This window comes from Artemia sp. Qi Xiang Cuo, chromosome 6, assembly GCF_049724085.1.
Source record: "Artemia sp. Qi Xiang Cuo chromosome 6, ASM4972408v1, whole genome shotgun sequence".
In the NCBI taxonomy this organism is placed as follows: domain Eukaryota; kingdom Metazoa; phylum Arthropoda; class Branchiopoda; order Anostraca; family Artemiidae; genus Artemia; species Artemia sp. Qi Xiang Cuo.
This window is the reverse complement of record NC_142799.1, coordinates 13,188,638-13,203,395: the sequence shown is the minus strand read 5'-3', so window position 1 is coordinate 13,203,395 and position 14,758 is coordinate 13,188,638. Positions and strand designations below refer to the sequence as shown.

General features: G+C 34.5%; 1 protein-coding gene across 2 annotated transcripts in view; it reads right to left on the bottom strand.

The window, feature by feature from the left end:
• The window catches only part of pcm (5'-3' exoribonuclease pacman), a 221,926-nt gene that overhangs the window by 89,298 nt on the left and 117,870 nt on the right, over nucleotides 1-14,758 (bottom strand). For both annotated transcript variants that reach the window (XM_089090490.1, XM_089090491.1), the window contains exons 17-19: nucleotides 6,346-6,469; nucleotides 3,687-3,893; nucleotides 1,565-1,710 (exon numbers count right to left, since the gene is read on the bottom strand). In XM_089090490.1, coding sequence (XP_088946616.1) covers nucleotides 1,565-1,710; nucleotides 3,687-3,893; nucleotides 6,346-6,469 — 477 coding nt within the window. The remainder of the gene's footprint in view (nucleotides 1-1,564; nucleotides 1,711-3,686; nucleotides 3,894-6,345; nucleotides 6,470-14,758) is intronic.

The window sequence follows — 14,758 nt, the reverse complement described above, 5'->3', positions numbered from 1 at the left end:
AAAAAACTTTTTCCACAAAATAAGTTTTTCAAAGAAAAGTAAAGAAGTCCATTAAACCAAAAATGAGCAAAAATAAAATCAAGCAAACAATTTTTTGAGAATTTGGGAAAAGTAGCTAAAACTCAAACATATTGTCAAATCGAAATAAAATGTACACCTTTGGAATTGCTATCGATGACAATTGATACTATGAACATGCTAATACCCAGTAGTATTAGTACAGGCCTCCCACTGGGTTCATAATTATGAAAAAAGTTTATTTTTAACCAAAGTTCATAAATGGTTCATAATTTAGAAAAAAGGTTCAGAAAGTTCATATTTTTCTTGTCATCAGCTGTAAAGCCCTTGCGGTTGCTGTCTTTTTCCTTATTAATTTAAAAAACTTTTTCCACAAAAGAAGTTTTTCAAAGAAAAGTAAAGAACTCCATTAAACAGAAATGAGCAAAAATTAAATCAAATAATCTACCAAGCGTGAAACTACCACAAAAATTAGCGTCGATAAATAAATGAAATTAACATAAGTTGGGCGCAAAAACGCTATGCCTTCCCAAGGCCAGAACAAAATTTGCACTTTACTGAAAAAATACAAATGAATGTGCATTGTCAGTTTAATATACATGTAGTGATATTTAGTAATCAAAATGTAAATATTATTTGATTTATTAATGTTATAAAAGTAAAAACATTTATATTTTTTCAGTAAAGTGCAAATTTTGTTCTGGGGGGGGGGGGCGAGGAGGGGTGCCCCCTCCCCCAACTTTTTTGGAATTCGGTAAAATTTTCGCCGTAGCCGTAAATTTTGGCAGAAATTTTGCAAAATCGGCCGAAATTTAGCAAAATTCTTGATTTCTGCAGAAAATTTGGCATAAATCAGGTAGCAATTCGGTAAAATTTTGCAAAATCGGCAGAAATTTAGCAAAATTCTTGATTTCTGCAGAAAATTCGGCATAAATCAGGTAGCAATTCGGTCAAATTTACGAAGATCGCCCCCGAAAAAAATAAAAATAAATAAAAATAAGCTCTCTCTCGGGAAACCACCAAATTATTGTTTTATAAAAGTTGATAGGATTGTACATTGTACAGATTGTAAAATACATTGCATTACGTCTATACAATATAAATATATATATTGATGGTTCAATTGTGGTAAAATTAGATATGCACAATATAGATTGTACTACTACATCTATACAATATACAATCTATATCGTGTAGATTACAACATATATTAAAAGGATTGTATAGAGTACATTCAGTGGTTTAACTTCCTTCTTCCACAAAAGACCTTCAAGAAAACGACTGAGGGGAACAAAGATACTTTCTGATCAAAGACATAAAAAGCTACACTTCTGACTACAAGAATGAAAAAACAAACACTTAATGTACACTTAATTTATAAAAGCTAATGGAAAAAATACATTAGTTTAACATAGAAATGTAGTGTATAAGAAAATAAATATAAAATAATTACTTTAAATTCAAACTAACGTGTTCTTAATGTATAAACACTGAATTATTAAAAACGAATTATTAAAACTAAAAAATACTTAATGAAAAAACTTACCGTTCCCTGGTTTCCCTGCTCGTAAGGACCGAATTTGTTATGAAACGATCCAAGGCTCTGATTCCTATTATCTTGCTCCATCAATGATGCCGGAGGCGGTATATTGGCATAAGCTCTGTTACGGGCAGGTTTCACAATAGACAGCCCTAAAACAAAACAAATATTTAAAAAAAATAATTAAAAAGGACTATTAAAAAACAAAGATCTTAGCAACCATGCTCAATATTGGTCAAGACCACAGCAAAGGTATCTATACATTAATGTGCATTCCTATCTTCTCCATTGAAGAGTTTTGGGACACATCATGTGTCACGTATTTCTCCTTGGTTCCTCCTCCGCACGTGCGCAACGACGATTTTATACATCTTTGCTGTGCTTATAGTCTCTATTAGTCAATTAATCAACAGTACACTCCGCTCACCACTGTCCGTTTATGGCGCTATGATGTGTCCTACTGCTGAAACAAACGTGGATGACTGTATATATACCTTGGCTGTGATCACTGTATATAAATAATATAACAGTAAGATCACGGCTCAGCGATTTTCGGCTACTACATCCTCGGCGCCTACAAATAGCTACTCGCATTTAGTCTGTCATCAGCGTTCCAGTGTATATTACCCTTGAACGCGTATTTTCGCAGAAACTTTCTCAAAATGCCTTTGAAACCAACTCGAGACTTCGAAACCTACTTGTAATTCCTAAAGACATCTAATAATAACATTGCACTGCTAATTACCGATTTTCATATATGTATTGGAATAAATTAATTTAAAATTAGATTATATAAAAATTTAGTGTTACAAAGTTTCGCGTTCAAGAGAAATCTGACTTGTCTACCCGTGAAAAAATCGAATGTCGCTTATGTTTATACTTGTTTAAATATTTTCCGGCGCACTTGCATCTCGGTCCGGCTTTGTATAATGGTTGAGATAGGGAATGATCACACTGTATTATATTTATATACAGTGGCTGTGATCTACAACCAATAAAGAGTGTCTAGCAGCTGAGAAGAAACCAGAAGAGTGCATGGGCGCCCACAAGGGGGGGGCCCCCTGCCCCCCCCCCCATGGCTGAATGACACTTTCTTTTATTTTTACATTTTTGTTCTGATATTCCTATTAAAAAGCATTAAAAGTGCCAATTAGACGAGGTTTGCCCCCCCCCTCTGAAATTCAGCTTATGGGCACCCATGGAAGAGTGTTCATCAACCTGTTTTGAGAGTAACACCTCCCAAACTGAGCGTCATGATAGAGGACGTTGCATAGTCTTTTTGTGTAATTATTAAGCTACGTACAAAATTGAAACGATAGCATAATGTGAATCAGAGTAACCCTGAAAAATGAAGAGAAAAACAGAAAAAACCACATAATAAAACTGGGGAAGAAACTATTAAATGAGACCATTTTTTTCATATCGAATAATAAGAATACCAAAGGGGACTATATACAAAGGTGAATATAAGATAAAAAAGTATTAACGATATATTGAAAATGAAAGCACTTACAGAAAGGAAATATGAAAAAATTGAAAGTTTTAATCCAGTATTCAATCCAGAATTACTTCTTAGGAATTCGACTAAATATATTCTAATACAAATTATAATTTTAAAACGCGGAAGAAAACGACTTACGAAAAAACGGAAAAAGAACGAACTAAATGAAAAACATAAGAAATTATAAAAACAAAGTAACTAAAAATATAAAAATTAAAAATAAGAAAAGAGATGAAAAAAATTAGTTTTAGAAACTAAAACAAATTTTGCTCAAATTCAATTACAAACAAACTGAAATTATAAATTAAAAACGTAAAAAAACAAATTTTGGAAAAAACTAAAAACAGCAATAATATGAGAAACATAAGTAATCATATAAACAAATTAACTAGAAAAATGAAGAAAAAAAGAAAAAAGTGGAAAAATACCTTTAAAATTGAAACAAATTTCGTTCAAACTAAGTTTTAAACCAAAAAACAAAGAAAAAATATGCAAATTGTACAAAAGACACAAGATATTACGGAAAGAAAATGATCAGAAAAATTAAACGTTAGAAATAAGAAGGAACAGAGCTGTACTAAGATAAAAATTAATTCTCTAAAAATAAGACTAAAATGATGTCTATACCAATTGGATGAGATGACGGTTGTGTTTCTCTTCCTTCCAAACTACTAAAGAACCTGTGTCCATGGCTAATATCTATGAGAGCGTAGGATGGCATCCGATAACCTTTCCCGTGAGAACAACCACGCAGTGAAGTACCGTCTGGAAACGTCTTGTCAAAAACTACTTCAATAACCATGTCTGAAATCTTTTTACCAGCATTTTGAACACCTGAAATCATAAATAGTAGGCAATAGCAGGGTTGCTAAGGGTCAGACATAAAAATGATTCGGCGGATTAAAGAAAAAACACAAGACAACAACAAAAAAAGAAAAGAAAAACACTGAACATACAAGCTTAGTACAGTCTAAGGTTCATTTGAGTTCAAGAGTTCTCTTTTCCTTAAGAGTAAATTTACATATAAAGCTAACAAAATTAACGAATGGTTTAAATAATCAGCAATCAATTTTTCTTTACTTCACTTGTAAATCTTAATCGGTCCAGTAGGCAACCCGCTGTGGTAACAGCAATAGAGTTCTAGCTACCCAGCATTCAAGCTTGTCTCTTCATTTGGCCAAATTCAAGTACTTATTGCCCTAAGACTAATAATTTGATTCAAACTTATCCATATACCTATTAACAGAACTACTAAATCTTTGAAAATCTTTCCGAAATCCCATTTCACCAAATCACTTTTCGCCAGTGGCGGTTCTGGCCTCACTTGCGCACAGGGAAACATCTTGATTTGCGTACACCCCTTGTCTCCTACGTCAAATTGTAACAGAATTTTAATTTATTAACAAGATACTCATTCATTAATTTTTTTTTTATTTATTTAAATCTGTCTAAAATGAATTAAATTTAGTCTACTTTACTTTCAAAGAATGGTGGTGAAGATATGGGAAAAATAAAAATTTCAGGTTCAATTTGCTTATACTTACTGTCAACTGTGGCCTTTGCTTTGTAAAAAAAAAAAAAAAAAAAAAAAAAAAAAAAAAAACACCGTCTCAAATTTTTTGTTTGAAACTTTGCGCACCAAAAATTTCTGCGTTCTTGTAAGTGCCCCTTCTGTCCCATCCCTAAAGCCGTCTCTTCCTCGTGCTAACGATGTATACTAAGTTAAACCTTTGTTCAACGCTCTAACAACTACTGTGACCAGGACGATTATTAATATTGGAGTATACATTCACTTTTGGATTTCAGTTTAATTTACTGCCCTAATGACGTCCTCTTGATCAGGTCGAGTCTATCTACGGTGCCAGACAACTTGAATTTTGTTATCGAGTTACAAGCTTCTGGGGCTTGTCAATCATACTACGAAAAAATGAGTTCCTTGTTAATAACATACGCCCAAAAGATGCTGATTCTCTATCTATTATTGTTGCAGGTACAGCAATGAAAGAGTCTAGTTCACTAAAAGATTTCGGCTTTGTTAATGGTTCAAATAAGCGAAGTGCTCAAACACTGTCGCTAGAGTTTGCAATAGCTGGGCTCAACACTAGCAAACCCTAAACTTGCTGCACTACAGTATAGTTATAGCAAGCGTGTACTTTCTATGACGCTTTGTCTCTACTCCACACGCTTTACATTTTGCCTCTCTGGAACTCTCCCTTGAAAACTGAAAAATTAAAGTTAAACTGAATGGTTTTGTCATGGTTTGGGGGTCGATGATGCGACTCTGTAAGCTCAACCAGATTCGACCCAGTTTTAAGTGGGTTCCGGGAGAAATCTGGAGGAAAAACAGGAGAAGTGTGGGATGATTTGCCCCAACCACGCATTTCACTCCCGGCCGAAGGCATTGAATCAGTTGATCAGTAACTGCACCACGCAGAGCATTGGTCAGCATGCCAAAAAGCTGAAAGTTTTGTCGTTACTTGAAATTTCTGTTAAGTTGTCCATCATACTTCTGGGGGAGATTTATTTGAGAATAATGTTTAGATTCTGATTTCCCTAGTTGATTTGCTTCAACAAGAACGTGATATTTTCAAGAAAAGTCTGGACCATTTGTTTCATTTCTTGACTTTTTGGATTATAAAAGTTTCTTTTAGGATTAGTTTTGTGTTCTGTAATTCTGTTGTGTAGATGTTGAAATATTACATTATCTTTCAGCACTTACAGGAAAATTAAGCGGAGAAAAACGCAAGCAAATAAACATTCAAATGGTGATTGGTCCATTTATTACAGTGAAGATAGATACAAAAGTCTGGATATTTCGACCACATATACAGCGATCGGCAACAGGAGATGAATATGATGATCGTCATCTGTCGCATTTCTGCTGATGACGATCGCTGTATATGTGGTAGAAATATCCAGACTTTTGTGTCTATTTTTACTGTCTAATAAATGGACTTATCCCCATTTGAACGTTTACTTGTTCGTAGAGAAAGGCAGCATCGACTTGGAAAAAAATATACCTAATTTAAGGTATCGCGTCGAAAAACCACAAAATAAATAAATAAACAGAAACAAATAGCACATAAGTAGCCGCAAAAATGGGATCCACATTGTGGATAAGCTCAGAGGTACTAACGACCAAACACTAACTTAAAGCCTAAGTAAAAACGAAAAAAAAGGGAAAAACGATTTGCTCATCTAAAAGAGACTACGTCTAAAGTCTGGGATGGACTCCAGATACTTTCCTGACACCAACACTGCTACACAAAAAGGCAAATTTTCTTACCGACAACAGTTCCTAAAGCACCTTGAGGAACAGAAAATCCATCTCTGACATTAATAACCCGATCGTAAAGTTGAAACTCGGTTGTTGGATCTGGAAGCGCGCAACCCTGGTAGTACACTGACGGCTATAAAAGAACATACATCGATAATAAAAGGAAAGTTAATACTAGGGAGGTCCCAAAGATCAAACATTGGACGTACATGGTCTGGTTTTATGGTCATGGCTCTCATTTCTGGCCCAGACACAAAAGATAAGCGTAAAATACAGATTTTATCAAATAAAGTTTGAGAGGATTCGATAATTTAAAAATGATTCTGCGAGTCTCATTGCCGGCTGACAAATACAAAGGGCCCATGAGCGAATTTTCACTGCACCAAAGGGAACTCCCAAAGCAATTTTTGTAAAAATTCACGGGGATCTGAAATTTATCAAGAGTTCGAAAAGCTAACGAAAGGCTAGTTTCAAACAGTTTGTGGTAACGAACTGCAAGGAGCGACCCGGCTCAATAGTAACCAAAACTCTAAAAAACAGAATTTTGATACCAATAGATATATAAAAAAAATCGGCTTATGTTGCTGATTTCGAATATATAAGTTTCATTAAGTTTAGTCCGACATCAAAGGCTACGAGCCCGAGAAAATAAAGGAAACGTACAATTTCTTGCAAATTCTTAAGGAAAGTGTTCTCTATTCAATGCACATAGAGCATAAACAATATGCATCCTGTGTCGGCAAGGTTTCCAATCAAGGGTGAGAGCAGGATATGGAACTCCCGAAGCTGTCAAATTACTAAAATTTTATTTACTTTGGGCTATTTATTATGTTTTCCAAGCAGGTACTAGAATAATTTTAGGAACTGCCATTTCCTGAATTCGAAAGAGAATTCTGCTCCGTTCAATCGACAAAGCAAAGTTCACATTTTCTAACGACATCACACTTTCTCGTCATATTCTAGCAGGCATCCTAGAATATTTCTAGGGACTGCCCTTTCCAGAACTTTAAAAAGAAATTCCACTCCGTTCAATTAAAAAAACAAAGCTCACAGTTTTTACTGACATAATTTTCGTTAAATCTAAGTATCTGTCTTCTAAGATTTATTGGAAAGTAGGAACAAAGTTCTGGTTTCTATTGTTTACACAGATCTCTTATCCAAGCACTATCGGTTATGGCAAAATCACCCAATCAATTCTATATAGTTTGGCCACACAAACTAGAAAAAGTCTACAATAGACGAGATAAGGTGATCGAGTTCAAGGTATCGAATCCCCTTAAAGATTGGATTAAATTTGGTAGACTGTTACTACGATGTAAAAACGAGTCACAAGGCATACAAACAACAAGGTCAGTTTTGACTTTCTTCACCTTCTTCTTTACTTTACTTTCATAGATCGAATATTAGAGCTTAGTGCTCATCTAAATATATATGAATATCATTAGGGTTTACTTACCACCAAATAGAAATTTTCAGAGGAAGTATTCTTCAGAGAATCTTTGATTACGAAGAACTTTTTTTTTTTTTTTTTTTTTTTTTTTTTTTTTTATTCCCACCTCCTCTCCTCTCGGTGACTTTCAAATTTTCTTTAACAATATCTCATAATTTATTTAATGTCACCTACTCTTTTCTTAAAAAAATAAAAAAAAAACTTCTTCAAAAAAAAAGAACTTTTTTTCTTTATTCAAAAAAAAAAAAAACGAAGAACTTTTCTTAAGCAAATATTTTCTAACTGGCAGCTTTGAACCCATTAAAACCGCAATTAAAAAGAAAATTTTACGTATCGTTCAAAATAAAACTAAGTATGATGTTTTACTTGTTGAAATTTTAAAAGTAGGAATAAAAACAATCTTAAATATGTAATATCTATTTAATATAAATCCAGTAGCTAGAAGACATTTACACAAGAAAATTTGATTGATCACACGAGTTCAACTACAAAACATTCTTACTCATATCTCTTGCAGGTGCTGAACCAATAAAAAATTATAGCTGAGTATACTATTAAATATTTACTAAGAAAAAGATAAAATACAAATTTCCCCGAATAAAGTTTTCGACTTTCAAGGGGAAAAGCTTTTAAGATAAGTCTTAATCTTGAGAAGAAGTCCACTGCTTTTCCTCCTCTGATACCAGCCTATTTGTAATTGGTTTTAGGAATTTTCACTAAAAATAACATGTCTTTTTCACCATAAGAAAGTAAAGAAGGCAAACAGAAGATTTTGCTTTTATAATAATTCTAAATTTTTGTACCACCCACTGTTTTCATTATCCCCAAATTTCTGAATGAAAACTTGGCTCTCTGAGTTTTTCTGAAAATTCAAGTTCGTCAATACGTAGATGCTAACACAAAATACAAATTCTTAAAATTTGTTAACACTTATTTTTGGGGAGATTTCCGAGAGCTCAATTTTCTTACGGGGAAATTCGGAGAAACTCAGGAAAATAGTGGAATCATTGGTACCGCCCTTCCGTAAACCTCTTAACCTGACCAATTAATTGTGAAAATTTTGAATGCTCAATCATTTATATCATAGAATGTGTTTAGGGAGCAGGGCAATAAGAAAAGATACAGTAATTGTTTTTTTGTTCACGTATCTCAAGGCAATCCCAGCAAACAGTGAACCAAACAGCATAACTGGGACCACACTAGGGGAGTCTATTCATTATTTAATTCAAATTAATTTAAAAAAATTTTCCACAAAATAAGTTTTTCAAAGAAAAGTAAAGAACTACATTAAACAAAACATGAACAAAAATAAAATCAAATAATCTACCAAGCGTGAAACTACCACAAATCAGCATCGATAAATAAATGAAACCCAAAACGAACAGAAATTACAATAATTAACCGACTCAAACTCAAAACGAGCAGAAATTAACATAAGTTGGGCGCAAAACCCCTATGCTTTCCCAAGGCCAGAACATAACTTGCACTTTACTAAAAAAACATAAATGTTTTTACTTTTATCAAGGAGGCACACTTGTGCCTCTATAAAGAGGCGACCCACCACAATGTTAAGCGATTTCAGGTCCTAGAGGTCGCAGAGAGACGGCGGTAATTGCATTTTGTAGCCCAAGCTCAAACTAAGAAACTTGCAAAATTTCATCCTCCTCCGACTTTATCTTCATGGGGTAAACTGGGCCGGAAGTTTGGACCCTCCCACCACAGCCCCCCTTTAGCGTTGTCTGATTAGGCTGAAATTTAGAGGTTAAGCTTTCCTAGAGCCCGGGAGCTTATCCTCGAAATTTCAGCTCAATCCGATCATTCCTTCCCTGTTTTCAAAAAACCAAATATAGCCACTTAAAATTCATCATTTCTTTTTTTTCTTAGCCACGCCTACAGGCCACAGCTGGCAATTGATCCGGGTGAATGAGGACTCATTCGAAGCAGAATTCGACCTGTTAGGGCCTTTTGATATTTTCAGACCGAAAAAATTATCCCCCGAATTTACATTTACGAAAAACCTCGTTTTCCTATAAGAACCCGCTATAAGCGGGCTCTTATCGTGTCCCCATACAAGCCCGCGAAAACGCGGGCTCGTTTTCCTATAAGAGCCCCCAAGCTGTCAAATCAGCTAACAGTTAGTCAAGCAATAATAAGTAATAAACTGTACAAAAACGTGCAGAAATAATTTTAAAAAAACTACCTTTTCTAAAGAGTTAAAGAGGCTGAGTTACAAGGTCGAACCTTAAAACGTACAGGGATTAGGAGGCACAGTTGGGGGCTGCCGCCCCCAAACCCCCGCTTTCGCAGCCTTTAAATAAAAAAAAGTGTTTTAAACTGAAAGTAAGGAGCGACATTAAATCTTAAAACGAACAGAAATTATTCCGTATATAACAGAAATCTTTCTCACAACTTTTTTTTAAACAATAAAAACTTTAGCGTAAAGAGCGAGGCGTTGAGGAGGGCACACCCCCTTTCATATACGGAATAATTTCTGTTCGTTTTAAGATTTAATGTCGCTCCTTACTTTCAGTTTAAAACACTTTTTTTATTTAAAGGCTGCGAAAGCGGGGGTTTGGGGGGCGGCAGCCCCCAACTGTGCCTCCCAATCCCTGTACGTTTTAAGGTTCGACCTTGTAACTCAGCCTCTTTAACTCTTTAGAAAACGTAGTTTTTTTCAAATAATAACTTTAATAAATCAAATAATATAAACATTTTGATTACTAAACATCAGTATATGTATTTTAAACTGACAATGCATATTCATTTGTATTTTTTTCAGTAAAGTGCAAATTTTATTCTGGCCTTGGGAAGGCATAGGGGTTTTGCACCCAACTTATGTTAATTTCTGCTCGTTTTGAGTTTGACTCGGTTATTTATTGTAATTTCTGTTCGTTTTGAGTTTCATTTATTTATCAATGCTGATTTGTGGTAGTTTCACGCTTGGTAGGGGGAAGTGTGGGGGAAGATATGGCAGCACTACTCTGATAGGTAGGGTAGGGCCTTGGGCATAGGGAAGTTCTTCGGTAAAGGGCCTTTGGAAAAGGAAATGCTTGGGTATAGGTCCAATCCCCAACGCCTTCCCTGGTGGCTAGAGTTTAACACACACACACACCCCCGCCGTTTAACCCCCGAAACATGCCCCCCGTGAAAATACCCCCCGGAAAATACCCCCCGCAGAAAATACCCCACCCCCATGGAAAATAAGGCTTTTCAAATTTGAGAACTTTCTTTGAGTTTTTTTTCCGTAGGGGGAAGGAAATTGGTACTTGTGTATTATACGCCACTCATTCAAGTTTACACTGTGTAAAACTCGAGAACAAACAGGTTTCTTCGTTAGTATCTTTCATCTTAGCACGAGACAAGACAAAGACAAGTGACAGAATAGATGGGATATATATATAATTAGTGCTATATATTTGCCCATAAGGAGGGGAGGTAAATTATTTGGACAGTTTGAAGTCAGGAAACGATTTTTACTTCATAATATGCAAAATAATTGTACCTAACAAATTTTGAATGCAGACCCACGATAATTAACCCCCCCCCCCCCAATGTGCAAACATATAGCCCAAATTTGTTTCTAAAGTAACGAAGAAACTAACGATAAAACCGGTGAGTGCGTAGCGTATAATACACAAGTACCAGAATTTTTCATGAAGAGAGAGCCGGATTTCCTGGTATTACGTATTTAAAAACAATCAGAAATTAAATTAAAAAAATATATATATTTCAACTGATAGTAAGGAGCAACATCGAAACTTACGAACAGAAATTATTACGTATATGAAAGGACAAGTTTAGAATTTTTGTCCTAATTCTTTAAGAACGATTCCTAAAACACAATGGCCGTTTAATTAGAACAATAAGCTTTGTTTTAAAAATATATAAAAAAAAAAACTTTAGCGTAAAGAACGAGGTCTTGAGGGGGAGGCAACCCCTTTCATAAACGTAATAATTTCAGTCCGTTTTAAGGTTTGATGTTGCTCCTTACTTTCAGTTGAAAAACTCGTTGTTTTTTTATTTAATTACATACAGATAGTATTTGTTAATTGGAAACATACGGAACAAGCCTCTTAAAGAAAAGTAAAGAGCCTCATTAAACTAAAAATGAGCAGAAATAAAGTCAAATAATCTTCAAAGTAAAAACTCCAGTGTCTAACAGAAAAACAAAGATATGAAATATCTATTTTCTATGAAAAAGACAATATCAATAAAAAATGAAGAGAAATTAATTTGAAAATAAAATTCCACAAAAAAAGTTTGTCAAATAATAGTAAAGAGCCTCATTAAGCAAAAATGAGTAGAAATAAATTCAATAATTTTCCAAACGTAAAACTAACACAAATCACCATCAATAAATGAATTAAACCCAAAACGAACAGAAACTACAATAAATAACCGATTCCATATCAACTGAACGTAACGAGCAACATCAAAACTTAAAACGAACAGAAATTATTACGTATATGAAAGGGGTTGCCTCCTCCTCAAGACCTCGCGCTTTCCACTACGGTTTTTTATATTTTGATTTTTAAAACAAAGCTTATTGTTCTAATTAAACGGCCATTATTTTTCAGGAATCGTTCTTAAAGAATTAGGACAAAAAGTCCAAACTTTGGCGTATAGAGCAAGGTCTTGTGGAAGGGGCAACTCCTTTCATATGCGTAATAATTTCTGTTCGTTTTAAGTTTTGATGTTGCTCTTTACTTTCAGTTGAAAAACCATGTTTTTTTCAATTTCAGATCGTTTTTAAATAATGCCGGGAAATCCAGCTCTCTCTCTCCATAAATAATTCCGGCACTTGTATCTTACACGCCACTCACTCAAGTTTACGAGGTGTAAAACTCGAGAATACACCGGTTTCTTCGTTGCTTTAGAAACAAATTTGGGCTATATATTTGCACATTAGGGGGAGGGGGCATTAAATTATAGCGGGTCTGCATGGAAAATGTGTTATATACAATTATTCTGCATATTATAAAGTAAGAGTGGTTTTCTGATTTCAAACTGTCCAAATACTTTACCCCCTCCCTTATGTGCAAATATAGAAACCAAATTATATATTTTCCATCTATTCTGTCACTTGTGATCGTCTGGTCTCGCGCTAAGCTGAAAGAAACTAACGAAGAAACTGGTTTGTTCTCGAGTTTTACACAGCGTAAACTTGGGTGAGTAGCGCATAATACACAAGCACCAAAATTCCTTCCTCCTACGAAAAAAAACTCAAATAAATGCTCAAATTTGGAAAGCCTTATTTTCCAGGGGGAGGGGTATTTTCCGCGGGGCGGGGGGTATTTTGCGCGGGTGGTTATTTTCCACAGGGGGGTATTTTCCCCGAGGGGGGGTTATTTTACGCAGAGGGCATTTTCCATGGAGGGGGAGGGGTATTTTCCGTAGGGAGCATTTTCCGTGGGGTATTTTTCCCGGGAGGTTATTTTCCGGGGGGGGGGGTATTTTCCGGGGGGAGGTAAACGTCGGGGGATTAAGGCCTAGAACCGCCTTCCCTATACCCTAGGTCGTCCCCGTAGCATTAATTAGGGCCTTGATTATAGGAAAAGCCTTAAGTATGGGGAAGGTAGAAACCCACCGCTCGATATAGAGATCGTTTTCAGTAAACCACATATGATGCTCTGGCCTTTAGACGGTTTAGGGAGTGGGGCATAGACCTCTTATTCGTGGTAATTTATTTTCACTTCATTATTTACTTTAATGTTCGTTCATTTTAGGATTCGTCTATTCATCCATTGCAGAATCTATTATATCTAGGTTTGATGTAATTTCTTATAAGTTTGCAATATTATGTGACTTTATTTCAGCTCATTTTAGGTTTAAATTTGGTTCTTTACTTGTTTATATTTATATATATATATATATATATATATATATATATATATATATATATATATATATATATATATATATATATATATATATATATATATATATATATATATATATATATATATATATATATTATGGAAACCATTTTTGTTAAATTAATCACCCAAAATAAGTAGCAGTCCATGGTGTATAGTCCTTAAACTATGCCATCAAGCTATGCCCGCGAGAAGAAAAATTGGTTATTATCATTTTCATCGTCTGACTAAAGAGTTACTTTATCTCTAATTGACCATAATTAGGAAACTAACGTATTGCTGCAAACACAAGACAGGTATAGCTAGAATTAACTTTAGGACTAATATTGAGGCAGACAGAAATTCCGAGAACCTATCAACACCTAACACCCAAAGTTGCAGAAAATTAGTTTTCGGAACAGATAGGTAACATATTGAACAACAATTTAAAATATTTGTTAGATAATTCAATGACGAAACATAATTTGTAGAACCGTGAACAAATGCGCTTATGAATATAAAATTTAATTCAGCAAAAATTAATAACAGACGTTCGAATTCTTTGGTATTAGTCCAATTTTTCCTATCCTGAGTCTGTGCAAATTTCTTTTATTTGCAAACTCCATAAGAACATTGACTAGTAGTCACTTTTGTTCAATGTTCACTGGCAACTGGCTATAGAGAAATCTCAAAAGAAATCCTTATTATTATTTTGAAATGGTCATGAGAAATTGGCAACAGGTAATCGAAACTAGCAGGAACAGGGCCGTATCCAAAATTTTGTTCGCGGGGAGGGGAATTTTTCCAGGGGAAATTTTACTAAAAAAATTTTTTTAAAAATGCATCAAAAAACTATTTATTTGCATTTTTGTTACATTTTTACGAATCGGACAAACATTTCTGGGGGAGGGTTCAAACTCCCTAATCCCCCTGGATACGGCCTTGAGCAATAATTAATAAAGAATTCCTTCCGTTAGTTATGTAATATTCCCTCCTGTAAAATTATTGTTCCTTTTATAAACCATAAAAATCGTCAAAACACATCGGTAAGTTTTGAACTTTGAAGAGAATAACCGTCAACATTTTTGAAATGACTTAATTTAAAGGTTAAGATTAT